The sequence below is a fragment of the Mugil cephalus genome, chromosome 22 (assembly GCF_022458985.1).
Source record: "Mugil cephalus isolate CIBA_MC_2020 chromosome 22, CIBA_Mcephalus_1.1, whole genome shotgun sequence".
In the NCBI taxonomy this organism is placed as follows: Eukaryota; Metazoa; Chordata; class Actinopteri; order Mugiliformes; family Mugilidae; genus Mugil; species Mugil cephalus.
Genome location: NC_061791.1, coordinates 12,367,023 through 12,392,922, shown reverse-complemented (window position 1 = coordinate 12,392,922; position 25,900 = coordinate 12,367,023). Strand labels below are relative to the sequence as shown.

Genomic DNA, 25,900 nt, shown 5'->3' with positions numbered 1-25,900 from the left:
AACGTCGAAAAGTCCAGGGAAACGGGCGGTACCGTTTGTACTCATGGGAAAAGTGAGGTCTTTGGCAGACAAGAAGGGGTTTACCATGACCTGGATGACTAGGAATCTTCACAGACATGGATGAACCGTGTGCCCTTGTTGGGGCCCGGAGGGACGGTGCCGTGAGCAGCGTTTTGTGTTTTGCGGAGACCTGGCAGCATGCGAACCTCCCCTGAAAAAAAAAAAAAAAATCACAATACAATTGTATTTTCTTAATTATTCTTAATTATTAATTAAGCCCCAATACTCTTCCTTGTGGTACCGCTGGTCTCGATTTTTCTTCTCGACATTATATTCGACGTTTTTCTCGAAGTCATGAGGAAAAATAATCTACCTCCTCTCATGTTTTTTTTATTTCTTTTTTTATTTCTAATGTGTGGCCCTAATACTCTTCCCCTAAGTGTCAACTTTCACAGCTGCGCGCTGAAGTGGTTTGAACCCAGCCGACCACCATAGCTTTGTAAAACCGCGGTGCCGCCTGGGTAATATATGGTTTGTGTTTTGAGCAGAGAAAGCACAGATGGTCGCCTCTCCCTGTGGACATATGAGTCTCAAAATAATACGTGTGTAGCCTCATTTTAACTTATCTTATCTACCTTATCTTTTGCCTGTTTTAATTATGACCGCCACAAATGGTGGAATGACGTATTTATTGTGTCTGATGCATGTGCATTTAAAATAGGCTACATTGCTAATTTAGCTTCTCTTACGGAAATAAATACATTCCAGCTAGCCAAAGCTCATGTTGCACACTTTAACAACTGAGGTGAAGGAACAGTCTCTATAATGATGTAATGTGCAACGTAAGTATTTGTCTTAATGCAGGAAGGGGAATTGTAGACTTTCATTTGTTTGCAACGCTCTTCACATTGATTGGTTGACTGGAAAGATCGAGAAGCAGTCGCAAAGAGGGGAGAAAAAAAATATGGATGAAAGTGCCGAAAATGTTGACAACGACGACATCGTTATCATCGTGGAGAACGAGGCGGAAAGCCTGCCAGCTGGGGAAGGGAGACAGAAGCAGCAAGGCACGTTCGGGCTCATGGACACTTGTCCCATGTGCAAGTTGAGCTTCCACAATAGAGAGCCCAAGCTCCTGCCATGTCTCCACTCTTTCTGCAAGAGGTGCCTGCCCGCCCCCTTCAAGAGCGCCGAACCGAGACCGGACTCGCAGGGCCCACCTGACAACAAACCATGTGAGAAAAGTGTCCACTCTTGTCCTCATATGTTTTACACCAGCTTGCCGTATTTGTTCAGTTTCAGCATACACCTTGTTGACTTTGTATCTTCGCACAGGTGTAGGTAAAATCCTTCCTTTTTTTTTATGCTGCGAGAAACTTGATACTCTGTAGCCAAATCATTAGTTACGGGTATGTGATGACAGAGTAGCCATGATACTGTGCAGAAGTAAAGCAAACCCTTCCTGCGCTCTCATGTTAATGATGCCACAGTCCTGCTCTAAACAGTCCCTTTGTGACTGTCATAATGTTCCGCTTATATTGATATAATGAAAATGTAGCTGTTTTAGGTTTGCAGAGTAAACTATTTCTGCAGGAGCAATTCACCTGGAACAGGTATTACACGCTCAATTGCCAGCTCATTAGGTACACGAGGGAAAAATACAATTTTACTCAGATGATACAATCCCACACCAAATGTTTCATGACTTTTCCCATGATCGGTTGGCGTAGAAACAACGTCAGAAAGGTGGCGATTCAACGGTTCGGCCATTCTTGAACTACAAACAAGAGTCGTCAAGAGAGAGTTGTTGATTCAGCTGCATTTTCTTACATCTCAGTGAACAGCTGTATCAGTTATTTTAATCAAAAGCATTTTCACTAGGGTACCTAATGAACTGGCAAGTGAGTGTATGTGCTGCTCCAATAAACAGTCATTGCTGGGGTTCTGAGGAGCATGTAGAGCTGTTTAAAACGGTTAAAAAGAGATTACTTAAATTGTAGCCTTTAAGACCAGTTACACAAAATGACATCCTAACTAATATTATACTTTGTACTATATTCTGTTGCCACGCGCTATACCATGTGTCTAAATTATGTTGCAATCCGTGGGCAGTTTACAAACTTCTCACTAAACTCTGTGTTCACACAGGAAACAAGTTCATGTGAGTTAATTCCTCATTGACGGGTCTGGTCCCTTGTTCTAGTGGGTGCTATTCGATGTCCAGTATGCAGACAGGAATGCTGGGAGATGGACATACTGGACAATTTCTTTGTCAAGGACTCGGCTGAGGTGCCGAGCAGCACCGTGGAGAAAACCAGCCAGGTCAGGCATCAGATGTTCAGCTCTGCAATCGCCCTTATTTTCCTTCAGGTACTGAGGAGATTTTTCACTCACTTCGTCCTCCAATCTCTTGCCGTTTGTCCGTCTCTGACAGGTGTGCATGAGCTGCGATGATAACACGGAGGCGACGGGTTACTGCGTGGAGTGTGTGGAGTTTCTGTGCGTGACGTGCATCGAGGCGCACCAGAGGGTCAAGTTCACCAGGGATCACACCATACGCCAGAAAGAGGAGATGTCTCCAGGTAGTTTGAGTCCTGTCGCTCTCCTGCAGTTACAGAGTTGTCATCACAGACTAGTATTGTGTATACTAAATAAATATGAAATGAAATATTAAAATAAACCAACTCTCCAGGCAATTTGCTGTTTGATAGCTGACAGTTTTTTTTATACATGTCGTAGTACATGTAGATACACCCGAGCGAAATATACCCACAGCTCCTGACATTTAATCCTAGAAAACATTCTCCGTATTCGTTCAGGTAAGATCAGCCCTTTATTTTTTGACTGTAAAATGTCAGAATGATAGTAGAGATGAAAATGGTTTCTTGTGAGATGTTTAAATAGACTCGGTTAGTATGTGTTGCCATTGCTTTTAAATTCTTTAACTTGGATCAGGAGTTGTGGGAAATCTTCCATGAGGTTCTTTCAATAAGGATTTCAGCCTGTTGGAGAGTGAGTCACAGTTGTTGCTTCCAACAAATATTCTTTTGGATTTGACTGGAGGTCATGGATTTGTGACGACCACTTTAATACCCAAAATTTGTTATCTTTAACCCGCTTTGCCACAACTGGATGTGTAGCTGGGGCTTGGGAGCAAACAAGGAACCAGCTTTAACCTCCTGGTTGATGTCATGAGATGTTTCTTCAATATATCCCCATAATCTTCATAATCTTCTCCACGCTCCTCTGTGTACCAGAAGCAGTAGGCATGTCCACGCAGAAGCCCGTCTTTTGCGACATCCACAAGCAGGAGCCCCTGAAGCTGTTTTGCGAGACGTGTGACCGGCTCACCTGTCGAGACTGTCAGCTCCTCAAGCACAAAGATCACAAGTACGCAGTTTTTTTGTTTTTTTCCCAACGATGGACTGGAAGAGCTCTCGAAAACACGCTCATTTGTCATGAGATTAAGCATGCGCTTATTCAGGAGTTGCGGTTTTTGTTTTGCTTGCAGCTATCAGTTTTTGGAGGATGCTTACAGGAACCACAAGCAGTACTTAGAGAACATGACGCAGCAGTTGCAGGATAAGAGAAAGGCCATCGAGGAGGTGTCCACTTGCATCAACTCTGGGTAAATTTTTGCTTCGCGGCTGGAACTTGAGTTTAATTCACATTTCGGATATGGATTGTAGTATTCATTTTCTGTCGTTGACTTTCCCAGACTACAACAAGTTGAAGAGAATCGTAAAGCTGTCACCAATGAAATAAAGAAGTCCATCTGTAATCTGATTATGGAGATCAACAGGAAGGGGAAGATTCTGGTTAATCAGCTTGAGGTACAGAGTGTTTAATGCGTGAGGCATTCGTGGCATTTCGCACTCATCGCCTGACCTTTGGTGAACACATCTACTCCCAGGCTTTGACTAAGGATCATGAGTTGAGTTTGAAGAAGCAGCAGGACGACGTCAACTCCCTGAGCCGCCACCTAGACCACGTCATCAACTTCACCAAGTGGGCCACGGCGAGCCACAGCGGGACAGCGCTTCTATACTGCAAAAGACTGGTGTGTAACTTTAACATCCAACTGCAGTTCTAATTAGTTTACAGTGGAGATGAATGTGCGATTGTGGTATCTAATATTTTCTCTAATAAGTACTTAACAAGATCCCGCCGTCCTTTTAGAAACATAGTCCCTTTAAATTTGAAAACTTCTTTTTGTTTTTTTTAGATCCTTTATCAGATCCATTACCTGATGAGGGCGAGCTGTAATCCCTCCGTCGTCCCTCAGAGCACAGTTCGCTTCCAGTGTCGCTCCGGTTTCTGGGCCACGAACGTCGACCTTGGTAAGATTGTCGTCACTTAAAGTGTTCACTGTGCGTAAAGCAGCGGCGATTTCTAATTGTGGGCTGAGAAATGTTTCCTGCCGATCCTCAAATTGGGGTTTTGTGTCTTAAAAAAACCAGCAGGAAAACGGCGATAACGAAAAATATACTTTAGCTCTTTAGCAACTAGCTACAAAACAGGTGTCAAACACGCGGTCCGCGGGCCGAAAGCAGCCCACCAGAGGGTCTCATCTGGTCCGCAGCAACCCAACATTCAGATACAGGATTAAACCGCAGACGATAATGTGCCCAGAATGCACTTATTTTTTGTTCATTTGTTTTTTAAGGATAGTTTATTAAATGTAAACATTTTCCTAATTTTCTTGTTGTATTTTCTTAATCTCTGTTTTCAGTTTACCTGCTCCCGTATTCACTATCTTGTTCGTGCAAGTGGTAGTTAAACAGTAACAGGACATTAAAGTTTGCTAAAAGGCCAACAACCTTTCTCTCCAAATGAAATGTTGCCGCTGAATTTTAAGCAATTTAATTTATAAGAGTTTTTCTACAACCAGTAGCAGCGACGTGTTTAATGGGCAATAACACTCGTGTTCATGCAATTGATACATGCCTGTATTTCATTATTGGTTGCAAAGTAGTATACAGTGTACTGCAAGAGCACATAGAAGAGTGCTACTAATAGACCTGACGAATACTTAACCCATCTTAACCCCAAATATACGTTTTCCTGTGAAACACGCCTGCAGTAATATTGTGAAATGTTACGTGAGGCACAGGAACCGACTCATTTGTGGTTCACTCTGAATCCAGACCGTGCTGTTGCATTTATGCAGAGTTTGCCGATTTCTTTGGAGTAATCCTTATCAGCCACCTGATGTCATGACAGCGGCCGGTGTAATGTTTAGCTGAGCTGGGATGTTAAAGATTAATTCACTGGCCTGTGTCTATGGGAAGGAATCATGTGGTCGACAACAGATACTTAGAAAGTTCTTAGAACTTTGGACGGTTTACCGTGACCTTCAACACCTTTTAAACTTTATTGAGGTTCTTTCTTTTTATTGTACATATAAATATATCTAGAGTAAAACAAACAAATGTTATGTAATGACTGGTGTATAACTTCCTGACTTTATTGAATTTGTAAAGGGGTTTCAGAGCTAGAAAAGGAAACTCCACAGGAAAATATGACTCACTGACAAACTTCAGTCAATATTGATTTGGGCAGACAATTACCTATTTATTCGTGTTCCCATCCCAAGTACTCGGGACATTTAGTTCCAGGAACTGCTACAAGGGAAATAAACTGCTCCCTTAGGCCATTGTTTGCATTTCCATTGTTAACTAAAAAAAAAAAAAAAAAAGAAAAAAAAAAGTCTGCTAATGTGTGAAAATGAAGTGGCGTTTTTTTTTATGCAAGTTACTGTTCTGCATTAACAAAAATCTATGCATCCTGCTGGTAAAGCATAAAGCCGATACGGCAACAAGAACATTTGGACATAAAGTCATTCAAAGCTGAACGTCATGAAATCCTTTTTTTTTTTCCTTTTGTTGTGTAGTGTAGTGGAACATCACTGTGGTACTTCCAAATTTCCCTCGTTCCCTTGGTAAAGTTCCTGTAGTGGAACAATTGTGCAAAAGCAAAGGGCTTCAATCGTTGTGGGTAATCTCCACGCTCGCTATGGAAAATAGAGATCGACTGATATGGATTTTTTTAGGGCCGATACTGTTTTTTTTTTTTTTTTTTTTTTTTTTGAAAAACACCAGCCTTGGCTGATACTTCCTGCCAGTTTTTCTCAGCTGACTCTTGGAGCCGATACTCCCATTTACATGATACAAATTAAGCAATGAATTAAGCTGAACTATCGGCCCGATATATCTGCCAGCTGATGTATCGCTCGCTCTCTAATCAACAAGTACTACATTGCCAGCAACAAAGCGTGGAATCAATTCATACAACTTTCTTTTTTCTTGCAGGTTCTCTGGTAGTAGAAAGAGGTGCAGGGAGGCCACCCATCGCCAACCATCAGCCAGGCCCCAGAGCGGAAGTCCCGACTGGAGGCCTCTCGCTCTCGGCTCAGCAGCGACAGAGCACGCTGGCTCAGCTTCAGATGCAGGTACAAGGATTTTCAACATAGTTTAATATCCTGAATTTGCTGACTGTTATAGAAACATTTAACTTAGTCTTCTGCTGCCGTGGAACGTGCTCTCCGTGGAACATCTAATCTGTAACATAAAAAAGTTAAAGCATATTCGACTTTGTTAACTTGTCCAAGGTTGACAAGCTTTCCCAGCAGCCCCACAGGCAACCTCCCCCCAACCACTGGTCCTGGTACCAAAACGTCCGGCTCCCGGGACCTCCGCCCCCCATGAGACCCGCCCACGGAGGGTCTTCGCCCTCCCAGGGCCCTGCCGGCTTGACGCTGCCCGGACGCAGGTATGGGAGCTCCCAGCCCAACCCGAGGAGCCCCACGTCATCCATGCTCCAAAACACCGGATACCCGGCCGCGCAGGTGAGCGGGTGCAGGTGGACGGGGTTTGAATGCGTTGCTGTGGGTGGAATGTTCTGTGTGCCTGTGACACGGCAAGTTTTTGTTCGCGGTGCTTATCAGTTGTGATAAAATTGTTCCCGGTCCTGGTATTTTGTTCTGTCCTGTGAGGTTTAATTCATGTACATAATGTTGAAATACCTCTGATAAAGTCTTGTGCCTTAAACACTTCATGTTTTCTCTGCATGTAGTCCCTGAGGGATCTGATCCACAGCTCCAGCTTCCCACCCAAACCCATCGAAGTGTCCCAGGTTACTTCCCGCTATCCACAGCCTCTGACCGCTGGAACAGCTACACAGACGTCACTACATCAGGTGGGATAAAAGACTCATGGCTCCGTAGACTGAAGGTTTTGGGCGACTGCCACGATTCATTAATTGTAACTTTCCTTGTTTCCTTCAGAGATGCCTGCCAGAGTCCTCCTTGCTCAAGAGGAGTGAAGCTGGAGGACCCGTCCCCTCCATCACCATCTCCGTCCCCAAACCCAGCTTCGGTCAGAGTCTGGCCTCCGCAACCAGAGACAAAACGAGCACGCTCAACCACATAACGGGTCAGTGTCTGTGCTCCGATCGGCCCTTCCTCATGTCGGAATCGGTCTCAAAAACTTCTTTTAAATGTTCATTTATTTTAATTTCTCAAGTGCAAGGAAGGCAGAACTCTCCGCTGGCTAAGCCGTCCTCTTCAGACAGAAGCACAGGGTAAGAGGACACCTCTAAATCCGCCCCATCAGCACCTTGGCTGTTGATGCTGCTGTCAGAGCATGGGCGTATCCTAAATGATGTGCCATGGATAAACCAGTGGATTTTATCTTTATCTTACCCTCTCCTCTGTGGCCATCTATGTATTTTAGGACGACCACTTGGAAGCAGACGTCTGAGCCGCCGTCAGCCCCCTCAGCCAAGAGACGAAAAAGGTTGTCCCCGGGGCCCGTTATCGTCATCAAGGACGAGCCGGAGGACGAGGATGAAGTCCGTTTTGTAAGAAAACTACTCATTAGTGATCAAAAATTGCCATTAAAAGTGTTTCAGGATCTATATTTATAACGTGAAAGTGCAATAATCTCACATCAACAGATAATCTTGGACAAATCTGAGTATTGAACATTCTGAATGTTTTCTATTGTCTAGCTCCAGTTTAAAATAAATGGTCACTCTTGTATACGTCATTGTAACTATAAATATATATATATATCCCATATTTGCATTGCCCACAGGTGCAGTCCAGTGTAGGGTCTAGCCTGCCAGACAGCAGCACAGGGGTTCAGTCAAAACCCCGGCAGCAGCAGCAGCAGAAGGGGCCTGCATCTGCATCTGCATCAGTCTCCGGATCAGACTCCAAAAACCAGCGCCTGCCGCCCCCGTCGCAGCCGGAGTCTGAGAAGAGAGCGGACCCAGAGGAAGATCCTAACGAGGACTGGTGCGCCGTCTGTCAGAATGGAGGAGAGCTGCTGTGTTGTGATAAATGTCCCAAAGTTTTTCATTTGGCCTGCCACATTCCCACTCTCAATGAATCTCCCAGGTGAGAAACCAGTCACCTCTCAGTGTCATGCACCTGCAGACTTGATGATCCAAAGTTTTATTTTCGGGTTCTGTTAGCCTTAATTTGACTGTGCATTAATATGCACCCTGACCACAAGGCCATCAGGTCTAACCTAAACATTTTGTCGCTTTTCCAAAAAGGAATAAAGGATCAACAAACGTTAATATTATTAAAATGATTGGAACATTGACAGTTAAACAATTTACACTTGAATTTGGTAGATCGGGTCAATGTTCCTCTATGAAGCTGTGGATCCACCCAAATTCAATACGTTTATTTTAGAAAAGCAGTACTTTATGTTATACTATTTCCAATTAATCTTAAATTGGCAATTTCACAGCTGTTGATGCTCACGTCATGTGACTTCAGTGACTGGACTGTCTGAGGACCTCCGAATCAAAATTGCCAATCGCCGGTGCTAAGTGTCCACTCTCCAGTGCATCAAATTAACACAAACAGCACAGATTAAACCCAAGGACCAAGGCTGTGAGCTATGACACATGCTCCGTGGAGAGCAGTGAGTGTTCAGACACTGCGTTTGACTTACTGTTCCTGGTCTTAAGTCTAAAGCCTCATGTTCTTCGGACATTTAGATCAAGCGTAAATGGAAGATAACAAGAATGAAGACGATTAAACACGGACAATAAACAAATAAATGGAGGCTCTGATACGGAGTAATTTGTGAGCCATCCTCCACGGCAGCAGCAGCAACAAAAAAGTGCAAGGGCCCCACCTACCAGCCAGAAGTGGTGACTCCTCAGTGAGAGAAAACTGATCCTGGCGAGCTAAGAACGTGGGATAATCGAAAACGGCGGGTGGAATAAATGAGAAGATGGACACCGTGACGCTCCAACCAAAGGATGCAGATGAGGATGAGCTGAGGGATTTAAAAAAGAAAAACAGGACAATTGAGCTGGTCGCCAGACGTAAAGCAGAGAGGGAGGCAACTGAAGCTGTAGACCCTCTAACCCAGCAAAAACCTGAGGGCAGCATCACAGACGTGCTTTGTTTTGCAGAGGGGATTACAGCACTGGAGATTGAACAAGCCAGGGTGCATGCAGAGGACGGGATCCCTGCAGAAGCTGAGATCTCTGCGCCCGTCAAAAGATTCTCCATCAAGGCCTTTCAAGAAATTCCTCCCTGCAACACATTTCCACAAATACAAGAATGTGGACCATGGAACTTGAACTATGCCAAGGAGACCCCTTGTATTTGTGAAGAAATATCTTTTGTCGTTGTTTTCACTCTAAGGAACAAGATTGAGCCCACAATATATAAAAAAAAATAACTCTAAGTCAGTGTGGCATAAGTGTGTTTCCTAGAGTTTTTTTTTTTTTTTTTTTGTCGACTCTCACAGAATTGTATTCATTGAAGGAAATTGTTTACTCCTTTCTCCTGCTCTGCAGTGTGCAGAAACTTCTAATTAGGCGTGTGAATAAGTTATTGGCATCTCGTGGAGTTTCTGTAATAAAAAACGATCAACAAGGTTCATCACCCTCAAGTAGTTTTCTCACCATAATTCACTTATCGGTCCTCACATTTAACTGACAGCTTAAATGCGAGGTAGCGCGGTTGGGAACGAGGTTCAGCCTCAAAAATAGATCTGCTTATGTGAACCGACCTACCCTGATTATACTGGTTGAGCTGTTATAGTGACTAGGACCAAACGTACATGCACAGAGTGGTTGACTGAGCAGCACACAAATAACTGAGAAGACAAAGGGCGCCACCCAGAGTGGATCTGACAGAAGATCCACAGACTTAGACACAATGACTTTGTGATCACTGACACACAAAAGCAAAAGCCATCTGTCTTACTGTCGAACATCAAAATGAATTAACACATTATAGTGCTAGAGCAGAAAGCTTGGATGTAACTTGTATAAGTTCACTAAGTATACTTGGCAAGTACATTTTATTCAGCAAATCCCTGTATCTGTCCTAACAACTTGACAATCTCGACTCACCTTGTCTCACCCCAGTGGCGAGTGGTTCTGCTCTTTCTGCCGAGACCTGGTCTCTCCCGAGATGGAGTACGACTGCAACACCAAGGACGACCCGGTCTCTGAGAGTTTCCCTCCGGTCGACAGAAGGGTCAGCATTTCTCTCAATGTTGTTCTTCAGTTTCATGTCCTTGCTGCTTTTGAGATTCGTCTTAATCCTGAAAGTTTTCTAAACGTGCATGCAAACGGATCTGATGTCATTGAGGTTTATCGTTTTTTGTCTGATGTTTTGTCTTTTCTGAGTGTAGAGATGCGAGCGGCTGCTGCTACGACTGTTCTGCAATGACTTCAGCGCTGACTTCCAGCAGGCTGCTTCTCCATCGGTAAGGCGTTCTTTCTTGATATTTAGTCAGTATAGCTGTGACATGTGCTGCGCTTGTACTGTAATGTTACATGTTTTTATTGTAATAGGACATAGATCAAGCAGAATGCAGTTAAAAAGTAAAGTAATGTTAAGGAAAACAATATTAGATTTTTATGCATTGGAGGTACTGTGGACTAGAGAACAAAAATGATGGTACACTTGTGTTTCGGTAGACTGGTAAACACTCGTTCACCTGTAAATTATATTCAGAAGAATAAAGCGACTAGTTAAAAAAAATGACATACTCAGTTGTAGTAAAAGGTGAATATTTTGTCATAATTTTATCATTTTTACAAATGTCACATATTAAATATTATATTCATTTCCTCTGATTTAGGAGACGAGAAGATACAAAGAACTCATAAAGACCCCGATGGATTTGTCGATAGTAAAGAAAAAGCTGGAGTCCAAAGCAAAGGACAACGAATGTTACCTCAGTCCGGAGGGGTTTGTTGCTGATGTCAGACTTATATTTTTCAACTGTGCAAAGTACTATAAGGTAAGTATCGGCTTTAACGATTGTCACTTTTAACCATATTTCCACCGCAGGAACTCTCCCCAGGAACTAGGAACCACTGGACCTTAATTTATGCCTAGCATTTGGGTTAGAGTTAGGGCTAGGGCTAAGGAATCTGCTTTGCTACTACTACTAAGTTTTTTTCTAGTATTTAATGATCCCACTTTACAAAACCGTAAATCTGTCGGCTTGAGTTGCTTTAGAGCTTACTGTTGTTGAAATGTTCCTGTTTTATACAGGACCATTGCTGGTTGTTATGTAGTTGCTTGCAAAACAAAGTTTGTCACATTTATATGATACCTCTTGTGTTTTTACCAGTCAACCTCTGAGGTCGGGAGTGCAGGCTTGTACCTAGAGGACTATTTTGAGGAGCAGCTGAAGCTCATCTACCCAGACAAGATCTTCCCCGGAGGTAGGGAAGAACAGATGATCCCTCCTTTAGAGGATGAGATAGACGAAGAAGACGAAGAGATGATGCAGGAAGGCGTGGCTCCCGTTGAGAACGATAAACCCCAAAGTCCTGCGGGGAACGGAATCCCTCCGGTGGAAGAGGAACTGACTCCTTTGGATGAAGCCCCGGCAGAGGAGGAGAAGTCCGAAACGGAAAAGAAGGCGACTGAAACGAGTGAAAACGACACGGAGAAAGTTGCGGCAGCCACGGAGGGAGACGTGCCTCCGGTGGAGGAGGTAAAGAAGGACAAATCGTCTCCTGTAAAAGAGATGGAAATCTCTTCAGCTGCTGATAGTGAAGCAAAAGATGAAACAGCTCCTAGCTCTGCGAAAGAGGACGATCCTCAACTGCCTGAAGGCGAGACTGAACCCCAGGAGGAGAAGTCACCTCCTGCAGCGAAGAAGGAGGGATAGAACGATACTGTAGAAGAGACGGACGATTTAAGTCTTCCACAGAAGCGGCCCCAGTGGGGACCAACATTTGCTGCAATCAGATCTTTTTTTTACTGTTATTTACGAACGGAGGAAAGGTCGCTGCTGTACTAAATAGACTTTAGTGGCAGTTAGGCTGTAGATTGTTGTAACATAGCTGTAGTTGTGTAACATAGGTTATTTTCTGTGATGGTGACACTGAAAAGCACACGTATAGATATTCTTTGTTCATCATGTTTACGTTATGAGCTTATTACTTGTACAGAATAACTAAGTAAGTTAAGAGCACAAATGTTGTAGCAGAAATAAGAAAAAAAATGGGATTAACAATTGCATGCAAGATGTCTCAGTATAAATAATATTATCTCCATTTTGTATTTATAGGTTTTAGCTTACTTGCTCTGGCCATTTGGCTGATGTTTTATTGCAATAGTATAATTTTCTATTGTTTTAGTATGGTATTAATTATGTATGCAACAAATATGGCAACAAAGTACTGTAATATCTGTACAGAACAAATCTTATAGTGTACCAGTGTTAAACAATCCCCTAAAAAAGGAAAAAAAAAGCTGGCTTTTGAAAATTGTGCTGCTTGCGTGCCTCTATTCTGAGTTGCCAGTTTGAGGCCTTTTTATCCCCCAAATCGCAAAACACTGTTTTATCACAGAGCAGCCTTGTTGTTTTCATCCAGAAAACAATTCCTCAGATTTCGTTGACTCTCTTGTTATCAGTCCCAGATAGTTCAGAGGCGTGATGAAGTGCTTTCTCATCAGCCTCTGTTCCAAATTGTGTCCTTGCCCTTCTGCATCGTGATTACTCTTACATCTAAGATTAGGCAACAAAAGCTTACTGTTAAAGGCAGTTTCTCCTCACTGGAATCATGAGGAAAGAAGGATGTGCCTCATTTTTGGGCCAGTTTTAAACAAAATATAGAACCAAGCACTCCTGTATAGATATCCAAAGAGTGACTCAAAACCTGTCAGTGATAGATAGTTGATATATTGTCTAGTACTGTCATTTTATTACAAATTGAAGATGCAGGGCCTGTAAATTAACACCACAAATGACGCTGATCCTAAAAATACCTGTATTTACAATATTTGTAATAAACAGGATTAGGTGTGTATATGATTTGGTATTTTGTTTTTTTGTTTTTTAAATAGTGCAACTAAATGCGACACTTTTTACACTTTTAAGTTTTAATACATTAGTTTATGAGTTAGAATTAGTTCATGTCTTGCAGTATACGTTGCCACTTTGGGGCCAGGCCAAGATAGCTTCTTTGGGGTCGCAACAAAATTTGACAGTTTCTTAAGTTTTTCAACTATCTCCATTTTGTACTTTGTGGTGGCACCTGTGGCAAAAAGCAGGCAATTGCAGGTTTGTGTTTAAACCCCACAAACATTGGTGAGTAAAAACACTAAAAAGATCTAGGGTCCTGTGATACACGTTGTGACGTAATTTTGTCATATGGCGTTTCGCTGATGGTTTTCCCTTTTATGTCCTAACCTCTAGCTGCGAGTTCCATTTGAAGACAGCTTTAAATCCAAACAGTGTTGCCTGTTGGGCTTCAACTAGTTCTATCTCCTGAAAAATAACTTTGATATTGCTCCATGCTGCCTTCAAATGGAGCTGAAGAACTTGAGTTTAACAGTTCCTGGTGAACCCAAGAGTCACAGAGGCTAGCAGTTGGCAAGTGAATTACTAGGTAATGTATCTAAGAAATGGAGGACATGAAAACTTAAAGCTCTTGGGAATATAGGTCTAGAAATAACTTAAATTGGATCTGCCTGACAAAGTGAAGTAGACTAAGTCTGTAAAAGGTTATAGAGCCATTTCTAAAGCTTTGCGACTCCAGTGAACCGCAGTGAGAGCCATTATCCACAAATGGTGACAACATGGAACAGTGGAAAAAGAACATCATAGCAACAGTAAAATCTGGTGGTGGTAGCGTGATGGTCTGGGGCTGTTTTGCTGCTTCAGGACCTGGAAGACTTTCTGTGATAAATGGAACCATCAATTCTGCTGTTTACCAAAAAATCCTGAAGGAGAATGTCCAGCCATCCGTTTCGTGACCTCAAGCTGAAGGGAACTTGGGTTCTGCGTCAGGACAATGATACAAAACACACCAGCAAGTAAATGAGGACTTTAGAGTGGCCTAGTCAAAGGCCTGACCTGCGGTTCATGCTGGAAAACCCTCCAATGTGGCTGAATTACAACAATTCTGCAAAGATGAGTGGGTCAAAATTCCTCCACAGTGCTGTAAAAGACTCAAGATGCAAGTTATCGCGAACGCTTGATTTTAGTTGTTGCTGCTAAGGGTGGCCCAACAAGTTATTAGGTTTAGGAGGTATTCACTTTCACAGAGGGCCATGTAGGTTTGGATTTTTTCCCCCCCTTAATAATAAAAAGCATTAATTTTGAAAACTGCATTTTGTGTTTACTTGTGTTATCTTTGGCTAATATTTGAATTTGTTTGATCCGAAACATTTAAGTGTGACGAACGTCTCAAAAAGAAATCAGGAAGGGGCCGACACTTTTTCACACCACTGTAAAACTGGCATCAACCTCGTGGTATTTTGTTACCGAAGTATCACTAATCTCCAGTTTGAGGGCAGATGCACAGTTTACGACAGATATGTCAAACTCATTTTAGTTCGGGGGCCACATTCAGCCCAGTTTGATCTCAAGTGGGCCAGACCAGTAAGAGTAATAACAGCATATTAACCTATAAGCAACAACTCCAGATTTTTCCATTTGTTTTAGTAAGAAGAAGGAGAACATTTAATAAACTATCCTTTTAAGAAAATGTACGTCCAATTGGACGTTAAAATGATGACGAGGAGTGATAGCAAATATTCCCTTTATTATTTTATTGTTGCTTATACTGATATAGTTACTGTCGGATGTAATTACGCCAAAACAGCAACATTGACAAACTATCTGACAGCCCTCCAGAACCTAACTTAAAAAGTAACTTAAGGTATAATTTCATCAAAAACTACAGCATAAATTAATATTAACAGACACTAAATGTGAACCACAATACCAGGTTTCGGTGCCTGGATTTAAAGTTGTTTCCTCTAATGCAGCGATCCATTTATTTCTCTTTTCTTTGGCAGTCGGAGATATCTGTAAAAATATATCTCCAACTGCTTTTCAGATCGGTTGGTACAGTCAATCACAAAACAGCTGTTCCCCTTATTTTAAATTAATATTACAATTTAGACACCATTGAAGTCTATGATTCAAGCTAATGCGGCTAATCTCTATGCTTAAGTGTCACTTTTTACCACTTCGCTAGCTGTGACGTCACGCCCATACCCTATTTTTGCTGTTTGATGTTCAGTCCTGGGTCTCAGTGTTGTATTCTGTCCACTTCTTGTCATTAAAATAGTGGGGGGAAAAATTGGGACAGCATTTATTTTCATTGAAAAACTGCAGTCTTCTATGTCATTTTCGCACTTTCGCAAATTCATACTGCGGGCCAGATTTGACCCTCTGGCCGGCTGCTTTTTGGCCCGCTGACCGCATGTTTGACACCTGTACGAAACTAAAAATAAATAAATAAATCTTTAAAGCGCCGTTTTGTCACCTCAAAAGGCGTCAAAAGGTAATTTAACAGACATTTAAATATTTAAATATACGTGATCTGCTTATGTTCTCACATGGCCCTAAATATCTGAAGTTGGAAAAAAAAAACACACTTATTTTCTCCGCTTTTGCAAGAACTTCAAGAAGACAGCATGAACTTTGGCCCGATTCGTTGTCGCTTTAAATGAATCCTTTTATCGGCGGCGTTTTAATCATTCAGTGGCCCTGACAGTGAGTCTCCTCTACCCCTCCCTCCCGTCTCTTCCCCCCTCCCTCCGTCCTTCCCTCACCGCCCTGGACCTCTCTCTCAAGGCGAGATCTCCGTTGCCTCCGCTGCCGCTGGGACTGAGATGTTCTCCTCTTTCACGCAGGAGACACCGCCTGTAGCTCTGATTCATCTGAATTTGATCTAATCTAGTGTACCGCTAAGTTTAAACCACTCCAAGGGCTTGCGCCGTTCAAACTGAGCCCCGATGGCGCAGTGGAAAATACTTTTATTTTTTCTTCCCGCAGTTCTGCATGGACAAGGTAAGAAACTTTGGCATCCGTACACAGACTTTGAACACATTTAAAGAATGTTTGTGGTTTAAATAGCATATTATTAGCTGTGTTACTTACTTACTTACTTAATTAAGAGATTTAAAAGTACGCAATTTTAATTCATAGTGACCCTGGCACTAAGAGGCTACTTTCTTTCCATCTTCTGATCTGCCTCTGCTATTTCTAATACCATCCTCCTTATAATATAGAGGTGAATCCTCCCTCTTTGGAAGAGTGCTGTCAGGACGGGAGGGCTCGGGGCCTAGGAGGAGAAGATTGCTCAATCCGCCCATTCGCAGCCTCCTACATCTGCAGGTAAGCAACACCTGGTTTCGCCAACAGCCCTCTGCTGTGTCCAAAGTCAGTCCAAAAGGAGGAATTTTAACTTTTCGAAATCATTGTGTAGGGTTCGGCTGTTTAATTTGAAGGTCCGAGTACGTTTATGTGGATGTGTGGGAGTTTGGCAAATGTCTCAGTCCTGTGGGGTGGCGTATATATTCTATTTTGAAAGAAAGAAATACCCTCAGGGCTGCAAGCTTCAAATCCTCTCCGCGGCCCTCAGAACTACTCATCTCACTGCATAATAACTAGGAGCAAGTGTTAAGTGGGGCCCCCCTGGAGCATGTCTGACACTAAAGGGTGCTGTTTTACTGTAAGAACATGACGGTGGTGATTGATGAAATAGTGGAACACCTGGTCATCACACTGAGGTTAGAAGAGGAAACATTTGCTGGGGAAAGCGTAGCTACGCGAAGCCTTTTTAAGGCCACAAAAGAAACTGGGTAAATATGCGAAACATTACGACATAAACCCACTTTCAGTCCGCTGATCTAATGTAAGTGCAAAACCTTTTATTCGCCTGCCTCTTATCTTGAACTCTTTTCCCAGAGTTTTTTTTTTTTTTTTTTAAGTTCCAGCTGAGGTTTTATGCCAAATCTCCGCTGTCTGATTTCAGCATCGCCCACGAGCAGTGCTGTCGATCGGCAGAGAGAGACAGACTCTGCGACAACGGCGTCAGGATGTCTCGCGAGCAAGGGGCCTGCGAGAGGCCCTTCTTCCAGGGAGAGCCCTGGGAAACCCTAATCTCAAAGGTGGCTCTCAGTCTTTACTCACCTTCTTCTTGAAAACATGTAGAGAGAAAAAAAAAAAAAGAGACTGGTCCGGATGTCACTCTACATGCACGATTAAATTTAAATTTTTATTTATTTTTTGTTTAGATGTGCTGCGACTGCTGCTCCCTCGGCCTGGTGGCGGCAAGCCGGGGCACGAGCTGCGATCTTCAGGGTTTTCTGCTGGGGAGGGACTGTGCACACGTTGCTAAAACCTGCTGTGGCAAAAACACAACAGGGGCAACAACGGAAGGACCGCAGGAAGTCAAACCAAATGCTGGAGGTAAAAGAACACAGCGATCTTTCCTATGCCGACGACGGCGCCTCTGCTCTGTCTTGTCGTGTAGGAACAGCGGCTCAAATCAAATTGTACACATTTGGTAGGAAATTTCAAATAATACACCAGGTATAAATAAATGTCTTCACTGTTAGGAAAGAGGCCTTATACGAAGTCAGGGCCAGGATTTTCTTGGAATTGGGGCGTGAAACCTTGAGAAAGACTAAGATTTCTTGTGTCTTGAAATAGTTTGGACTAACAGTGTTGGGCCTGCATCAAAACAAGCAGCGTTTCTTGGATAGGGCTGGATAAACGGCCTTCGCGTGACAGCTGCGGGGCAGATTTCTTCCATACAGACAGGTCACAGACCCGGTCACCCAGCAGGCTAAGCTCTTAGATACCCCGCCAAATGGTGACTCCGGGCCAACTGGCGACATGTTGTGGCTCGCAAGCTTTTGTCACTTTGCCGACTTCTGGAGAAAAGCACAAATGTGAGGGAACAACAGAGCTGGGAAAACACTCAATATAGGTGAGGAAAAGCTAATCTCCGCGAGATGTAGAGCAAAGGCCGGCGTGATAGCGGCGCGTCAATGCAGCAACGAGAGAGATTTGTAAAGTTGTACCGCGTGACAAAGTGCTGACTCCTGTCCAGCGGCTCAGCAAAACATGTTGTTAAGATGATTTATTTTCTTTTTTTTCATTTTTGTCCTAGCGGGAGAAAGGCCTGAAGTAGTTACTACCCATCCTCCAGAGGAAACAAACGCCTGCAAAGGTTTGGCTTCTCATTTCCTAATGTGATCTTCCTTTGTTACAGTAGGAGTCGTAAGAAGCTTAAACAAATGCCCCTTTGTGCTTTTGTCCCCGGTAAGCCAATTATATGTATGCCTCCTATGATCCAGGACGTACAGTACATTGCACATGTCATGCTTTGTGACGTTTTCAGACTCCAGCTGCTCCCAGTTGTGTGTGGGTAACGGTACGTGCGCCTGCCATGACGGCTTTCAGCTGCAAAAGGATGGAGTTCAGTGTCAGGGTACGTAAAAGCGTGGCTCTTTTTATGGCAATGTCAGTCTGATGGAATGAAATAAAATTAATTCTCTTGATTTGATAGTGTCATTAGTTAAATTCTAGTTAATCTTCTTTCACATACAAATCCATCCCAGAGTTTAAGCCTGCAGGTGCTAATTCGCTAACATTAACATGCTAACTTCTTAAAGTGAGATTGTAAACATGGAAAAAAAAACACAGAGCGTTTATCAGTGCCAAGTACTCCATGATATAACTCTTACTGTTCAGTTGGTTTTCTGAAGAGCGCTATTGAAGCTTGGTGTTGTCGCTGCCAACTGGGTCGCTTAAATGTCAGCTAATCCCAAAATAGCTTGAGGGCACCACTGAGGCCAATTTCTGCTTTAAAGTTGGGCATTTGAATACAAAGTTTTATTGGGACTCACTTTTGGAATCATTCTCGAGTGGCCATCGCAGAATTTGGCACTTCCGGGTCGCTGTTTGAGCAAACGTTATACCTGCTTACCATTAGCATGTTAGCATTGCCATTGTGAGCATGGAAAGCCTGAATATGAGCTTCAGTTGAAATCCTTAAAAACACAGGACTCACTGTTTTTCTTGTCTCTGCCTGGGTGTCTGTCTCCTCAGATGTCAATGAGTGTCTGATCGGCAGTCACAACTGCGTCTTTGGGCAAGTGTGCATTAACACCGAAGGCTCCTTTCGCTGTCACAGAGAAACTGGCTGTGGCACCGGATACGAACTCACTGCAAATAACAACTGTCAAGGTAACAATGAGGAGCAGCCCAGGACGGAAATGTCCAATCCACAATGCAGATGGCTTTAACTGAAGTATCACAAATTGGTTTCTGATTTTGCAGTGTCATGTTTTGTTTTGTTTTTTGTATGTGATCATGTTTTCATCGTTGCTTGTTCCAGACATTGACGAGTGTGCTTTGGGGATCCATAACTGCGGACCGGACTTTGCTTGCACCAACACGCCGGGCTCGTTCCGCTGTAGCCCAAAGTCAACTTGCTCAGCCGGCTACATCCAGGACGCCTTCGGCAGCTGTATAGGTAGGCTTATGTGTCACACTGGACTAAAAGCGTTAGTGTGGCTTATTTACTCATACGTCAGCTAGATTCAAAACCCTTGCCATTCGATTGGATAATCATTGCCAAGTAAATCCCCCTGTGTTTCGTAGTGTTGTCAGCGTTTTGGAACTGGGGAACTGCAAACTGTAGACAGTTTGTGTAGTTACTCTCACCACCAGAAGGGGGAGATAATAGTTCCAAACTGCAGCTTTAAAAGATGAACTCTCTTAAGTGTGGTTTATACCTCTGTGGGACTATAACCTATGCAGGTAGTCTACGCCAGTGTGAGCCATTTATACTTGCGAGCTCATCAGTCTGGTTCGCTCTGTGTCTTTTGTGTCTGTCGGGCTTTTTTGTTTTGTTTCTACTTCCTACTTCACATTCAATAATGGTGACTGCAACATTCGCTGTAATTTTGCCGAAGACGAGTCCCAAGGTACAATGCTTGTACCTTTGAACCTCCTCAGCCAATCTTTCTTCGGTGTGTTCCATCATTGTTCTTGCATCCACGTGGACCAATCACAGCTCGGTCCACGTCGCCGTGGTGCTTTAGGGTCCATGTAAGGTCTGGGCTGCCGCTGTAGCTACGACGTCAAATAACTGAAGGTGTTTCTTTCTATTTAGATGTTAATGAGTGTGTGGTCCATCCCAATCCATGTTTGCCTGGCCAGACCTGCATCAACACTGTGGGCTCCTACACCTGCCGCAGTAACACCATCACCTGCGGACGAGGCTATCATCTAACGGAGGATGGTTTACGCTGTGAAGGTACATACCGTCACAGTCTGTTTTTTTCGTGGTTTTAACTTAAGTCATGTAATTCCCTCTTCAATTTCTTCCCCTCCGCCTTCTCCTTGCCGCTGTCGCCTTGTAGATGTGGACGAGTGTCGCACAGGCAACGTGTGTGGCAGCCACGGCTGCGTCAACCTGGTGGGGTCGTACCGCTGCGAGTGCCACAACGGCTACATGTTCAACAGCATCACCAAGCTGTGTGACGGTACGTTCGCTGTTGTCATGTGAGAGCATGTCAGCAATGAAAGAAGGTATCCTGTGTTCAGCTAATGATCCTCCTCATTAATCCTCTGCTCCACGCGTTCTTTAGATATCAACGAGTGCCGGCATTACCCTGGGCGACTTTGCGCTCACAAGTGCGACAACACAGAAGGGTCGTACCAGTGCAGCTGCACGAGGGGCTTCAAGCTCGCCTATGATGGCAGACACTGCGAAGGTAAGCAAGCGCGTTTGAAAAGCTTGCGCGTTTTTTAAAAGTGCTGATTCGTGCGTCTGTTTGATGACAGACATCAACGAGTGTGAGGCCAGGCCTTGTAGCCAGGAGTGCTCCAACGTCTACGGCTCCTACCAGTGCTACTGTCGCCGCGGTTACCAGCTGAGTGACATTGATGGGATAACGTGCGACGGTACTGTTTTCTTTACTAACCTTTACCATCTAAAAAAAAAAACTTTGCTTTACAAAAAAAGGAAAAAAACATTAAACTGACCTGCCACTGTCTTCTGCCCTCCTCAGACATTGATGAGTGCGCCCTACCCACTGGAGGTCATGTGTGTTCCTACCTGTGTTTCAACACTCCGGGAAGTTTCGGCTGCACCTGCCCCCCCACGGGCTACACACTCGGCCCTGATGGCCGCACATGTCAAGGTGAGGAGACGCGCGTCGGCATTCACGCACGTCATAATGTGAAGTACAAATACACATGGCAGTTATGTTAAATTTTTATTTTTTTCTGGGGTGTGTGTCTGCAGATATTGATGAATGTGCCGCAGGAATCCACACCTGCTCCGTGTCTCAGAGCTGCTTCAACATCCAGGGAGGATTCCGCTGTCTGTCCTTTGAATGTCCTACAAACTTCCGCCAAACGGCGCCAGGGTAAGAGCTGACAAGTGGCGACCTGGTTTTGAAAATGAAAGGATTGAGCATCCTCCGCCGTGCATGATCCACTCTATTTGTATGACTCCCGCCCTGTCATCATGTGTTTGGTTTTGGCCTGCTGGTGCCTTCAGCTTTTGTGCGCGCAGTCCTCTCTCACACTCCAGCTTCCGTCTGTCAATCCACCTCTCAGTACCGCAGACGCCTCCAATGCACACCCAATGAGCCCTTCCTTTCGTTTTCTCCCTTTTCAGCCGTTGCGAACGCGTAACTTGCGAGTTCACGCGGGATCCTGCGTCGTGTTTCTCGCTGCCGTTGAGAATCTCCTTCTACAACATCAGCTTGCCCGCCAACACCCCGGTGCCGACCGACGTTTTCCGGATGGGTCCCTCCAATTCTGTTCCCGGAGACGAAATGCTGCTCAGTATAGTCTCCGGAGATGAAGAAGGCTACTTCGCCGTTCAGCAGCAGGCTCACGGCGGGGTGATCTCACTGCGCCGTGCCCTATCCATGCCCCGGGACTTCAATTTGACGGTGGAGATGAGGCTGATTCGCTACGGGACGTCACACCTGTACATGGCCAAGATTGCGGTGTTCGTCACGCACGAGCAAATCATCCGGCCCTCGAGAACGTTTCCAAATTAGAAGTATGTCAGGTCGAAAAGGAGTAGTTTGGCTATCTGAGGTCTGTCCCTGTTTTGTTCTCACCACATATGAATTATGAAGAGTCAGGATGCATGTGGTATCTTTACTCTTCAATAGGGTGCTATAGTTTTCTGGATTCTGGAGTGCACTGTGAATTGACTAAGACGGCACAACTGACCCTTTGTCATCCTTCCGATTGGTCTGCAGACGGCCATCCAGAGGACTTCTAACATAAAACAGATCAGCTGAAGCCCAGTAATTAAACTCGGGAACAGTTGGATCATTATTAACTAATCTTTTCATGGAATAGTTGGACACTTGTTCACTTGTTTTTCGCTGTGGGCTAGACAAGCGTAATCAAGACCAGTTTTATGTCTGTAGACTAAATAAAGTCATGAAAGTGGGGAAACCGCTAGCATGGCTCGGTCTAGCAAAGTGTCTGGTCAAACAATTACCGGGTACACAACCCCTCTACTTAAACTCACCGCTAATTTGTTTTGTGTGTTTTAGGTTTATTACATAACCAGGTCAACTAAAGTACGGTGCTAGGCTTTCAGACAGCGCTACCTGTTTCCAGTTTAAGCTAACAAGCTACTGGTTAGGCTAACTTGCGCTAGATGGTAAAAGAAAAAATGCAACCTTTAACATTAAGTTAAATCATTATTTTTGTAGCATAAAATTAGTAACCACGGTCTTTAAACTAAAAAGAAGTAATAATATTTCATTTTTGGATGCTATTCCCTTTTCTGTTCTTTGAGAGGTACAAAAATCAATAAGATAAGAAAATGAATCAGCTTTATTGCCTTTTTCTCCTGAGAACATCAGGAGACATCATGCACCACTAGATGGGGCTTGTTAGTTGCAGAGGATCGCCTCGACGGGGTGTCAGTTTTGCACTGCGAGTATTGATGGCAGCTCACTCTACCTCATATCTGTGCGGCAGCTTCCCTTTGAGTGTACTTTCTATGTGTATGAATTAAAAAGTGACAGATAAATAATGTCTTTTTTTTGCTGTGTAATATCCACACACACACACACACACACGCGCGCACAGGCAACGGTTTCTGCCACCACTCTGCTGCTTCCTGTGCTGCGGCCACTTCTAATGCTGAAACCAATTTTTCCTATGATCTCTTCCAAGCGGTCTCACCAAAGGATCAAACGGCCTCGGCGGACAGAAAAGAAAAACAAGCGTGGCACTTATTTATGGGCACCTGGGGCCAGGCCAAGAAGCGGGCGTTCAATTAGTGGTGGGGCAGCGTCTTACCTCGTATGATGGATGGTGCTTTTAGTGTTGGTGTTGGGTGGCTATCAGTTAATTTGCTGTAAATGATACTGAAAGGCTAGTAGCAGACAAATTTTCCACTGTTCCACTTTCCTCTTGGTGGTTTTTGGGGTTTGATGCATATGGAGCTGATTGAAAGATATGAGGTATATGTCAGCGTAACGCTCCCTGATCTTTAGATTATGTAACCACCTAATTATTTTACACACGATAAAAATAGTGGACCACTGCTTTCTTCATTCTTTAAAAAAAAAAAAAAACATCTCCAAATTGAATTTGCCTTTGGATCGCATCAGACGGGCCCTCATTATTCATGACCATACTCTGTTTTGGTCTTCTGGTTTTCAACTAGCCTTTTTCCTCGGTGGCACTGGGCTGGTGCGGAATACCACACAATCATCTCCGCGGCTTGGCCCTCGTGCTCAGCGAACGACTTGGACTCACCTGCTCGCTGCTAATTACATGGCTGGGCTCCCTCTGCAGCCTTTGAGGTCATGTTTGAAAGCGCCACTGTCTTCACGTCGGGGAACCCTCGCAAACATTATTCCAGGGTTTGGGATCAGGGTTTGGCTCACTTTTCGACTCGGTTAACCATTGCATGGTCTATGGGACTATTCAGGTGTTGCCAGGTTCGTCTCGCTCGAGTCGACAGTGGCGCGCTGGTCAAAGTGTTTTCCGATAAATTTTGTTGTGTACCGTACAGTATGGAGTGACACTGTTTGTATTCTTTTCTTTCCGTGGCACACGCCATTTGTTCCCCGCTTTTTTTTTTCCTATCCCGCTCTCAGGTCCGTGGCGGATGCCTCGCTCACTGTGCGTTGTATAAAATCCTGTCCGCCATATGACACCGCCTGCGGTCTCAATCCGGTCCACCTCATCACCAATACCGCCCTCTCTCTGCCAACCTTCAGAGACTTCTCTGAAGCGGAGGGTAAGGCAAAGTTCTTTGTGAATTTATGCACACATTTGACACAGAACAAGTACTGGTTTCAACCCACAGGACAATCGATTAATCACGATGTAAACGTGTGACTTGAGACGCTGAATTTTTTTTCACTTTTTTTTTCCTTCTACTGGGACTGACTAAAACTTTAAACCCACTCCGCCAAACAGAAATCGTACTACTGCGGACTTCTGTGGCTGCTGACTCTGCTCCTCGACCTGGTGCCACCGACGTTTTCTTCGACATCCTGGCTGCCGACGACCAGTTCTCTTTTGACTTAGTGAAGCGCTCCAACTACGGCATGCTTATGGGTAAGAGGAGAGCATTTCGGCTTGAAGTGGCCTCACGTCAAATGACTTTAATTAAGTCACCAATCTTAATCCGGGTCCTCCCTCAGGTGTAATCCGGCAGGTGAAGCCCATCGTCGGCCCCAGGGACCTCGTGCTAGAGGTGGCTATGAACTACGTCAAGTCGGGGGTCGTTTCCCATCGCAACGTGGTCATCGTCCACGTCTTCATCTCAGAATACTGGTTCTGAGATGGGCTAAGAAGGGGAGGAAAATAACTGCAACAAAACATTACTCATTTTATCATTGTTAGGATTTGTTGCGTCTGAAAGGATAGCGACGTTGCGCAGGTCATTTGCAAGTTTTTTTTTTCACGTGCACGGAACTCAGTTACAGCTGCAACATGATCCTTAGTTCACGAGATGTCATTTAACGCAACACTACACGTACTGATAACATAAGAACACCAAAGGATACGGGACTTTGTGTCTACAGCCTCTGTGAGGAAGTGCTTGGGCTCGAAATGGCAATGCTAATGTGAGGTGTAATTCCGTGTTCAAAGGCGTAGTTTAAGTAAACAAAATTATTTAAAATTTTAAATTTAACCTGAAGAGGTGTAAACGTCTGGAACCAATTCAGTGACGGGTAATTTGTTTATTCAAAATCACAAATAGTAGCCTCACACTAAGAGGAGACATCAGTGGATGTCTAAAGTTGGCGCGTAATCTAATTTATACAGTTTTTTTTTCATGGAGCAACAGATGTGTCGAAACATGCTTTTTACCAGAGTGGAATGAAATAATGCAACATATTAACACGGCGCAAGTGGCCATCTGTCGTCTCCTTCGCTGCTGTGACGTGTGTAAGTTTACCGTACAGTTTGTTGTAAGGGAGATAACACGCTGCTACGTAACCTGTTTGATTCTGGTCAAACGTGCTTCATTTCACGATAAAATGCTCCATCAACGGGCTTGCTTACGACAACACTGACTGTGTTTTTATGCCGTCCGACCATCTGTGAATAATAAAGACTTTGTTTGGTTGATTGTG

General features: G+C 44.0%; 2 protein-coding genes across 8 annotated transcripts; both read left to right on the top strand.

The window, feature by feature from the left end:
• Positions 1-262: 262 nt before the first annotated feature.
• trim24 (tripartite motif containing 24) lies at positions 263-13,314 on the top strand. 6 transcript variants are annotated; one of them, XM_047574982.1, is made up of 20 exons: positions 263-602; positions 865-1,235; positions 2,204-2,322; positions 2,435-2,582; positions 3,261-3,390; positions 3,512-3,628; positions 3,719-3,833; positions 3,914-4,060; positions 4,226-4,340; positions 6,312-6,451; positions 6,611-6,847; positions 7,075-7,197; positions 7,286-7,433; positions 7,524-7,581; positions 7,734-7,860; positions 8,097-8,401; positions 10,405-10,516; positions 10,674-10,748; positions 11,127-11,288; positions 11,625-13,314. In XM_047574982.1, exons 1-20 carry the CDS (start codon positions 529-531, stop codon positions 12,168-12,170), a joined length of 3,369 nt encoding a protein of 1,122 aa, XP_047430938.1. In that variant the 5' UTR covers positions 263-528; the 3' UTR covers positions 12,171-13,314. The 6 variants fall into 6 exon arrangements, with proteins under 6 accessions (XP_047430938.1, XP_047430940.1, XP_047430939.1 ...); XM_047574984.1 differs by having other exon boundaries at positions 264-602; positions 3,258-3,390; positions 6,629-6,847; XM_047574983.1 differs by having other exon boundaries at positions 264-602; positions 3,258-3,390; positions 6,620-6,847.
• Positions 13,315-16,053: 2,739 nt separating this feature from the next.
• Positions 16,054-25,900, top strand: LOC124999673 (fibulin-1-like). Of its 2 annotated transcripts, XM_047574637.1 has the most exons (17): positions 16,054-16,310; positions 16,532-16,637; positions 17,278-17,413; positions 17,540-17,714; positions 18,421-18,480; positions 18,652-18,741; positions 19,362-19,499; positions 19,651-19,788; positions 20,431-20,574; positions 20,681-20,803; positions 20,909-21,034; positions 21,105-21,224; positions 21,332-21,463; positions 21,568-21,691; positions 24,410-24,552; positions 24,735-24,875; positions 24,962-25,900. In XM_047574637.1, the coding sequence occupies exons 1-17, from the start codon at positions 16,256-16,258 to the stop codon at positions 25,099-25,101; spliced, it is 2,091 nt and encodes a 696-aa protein (XP_047430593.1). In that variant the 5' UTR covers positions 16,054-16,255; the 3' UTR covers positions 25,102-25,900. The 2 variants fall into 2 exon arrangements, with proteins under 2 accessions (XP_047430593.1, XP_047430594.1); XM_047574638.1 differs by lacking the exons at positions 24,410-24,552; positions 24,735-24,875; positions 24,962-25,900 and adding an exon at positions 21,946-24,385.

Coding starts and splice junctions, on each gene's coding strand:
- trim24 (XM_047574980.1), top strand. CDS start 529: ATGGTTTGTGTTTTGAGCAGAGAAAGCACAGATGGTCGCCTCTCCCTG. Junction 603..864: donor TATGAGTCTCAAAATAATAC/GTGTGTAGCCTC, acceptor GTCTTAATGCAG/GAAGGGGAATTGTAGACTTT. Junction 7,582..7,733: donor TCTTCAGACAGAAGCACAGG/GTAAGAGGACAC, acceptor TATGTATTTTAG/GACGACCACTTGGAAGCAGA.
- LOC124999673 (XM_047574637.1), top strand. CDS start 16,256: ATGGCGCAGTGGAAAATACTTTTATTTTTTCTTCCCGCAGTTCTGCAT. Junction 19,789..20,430: donor CGCCTTCGGCAGCTGTATAG/GTAGGCTTATGT, acceptor CTTTCTATTTAG/ATGTTAATGAGTGTGTGGTC. Junction 24,876..24,961: donor CAACTACGGCATGCTTATGG/GTAAGAGGAGAG, acceptor GTCCTCCCTCAG/GTGTAATCCGGCAGGTGAAG.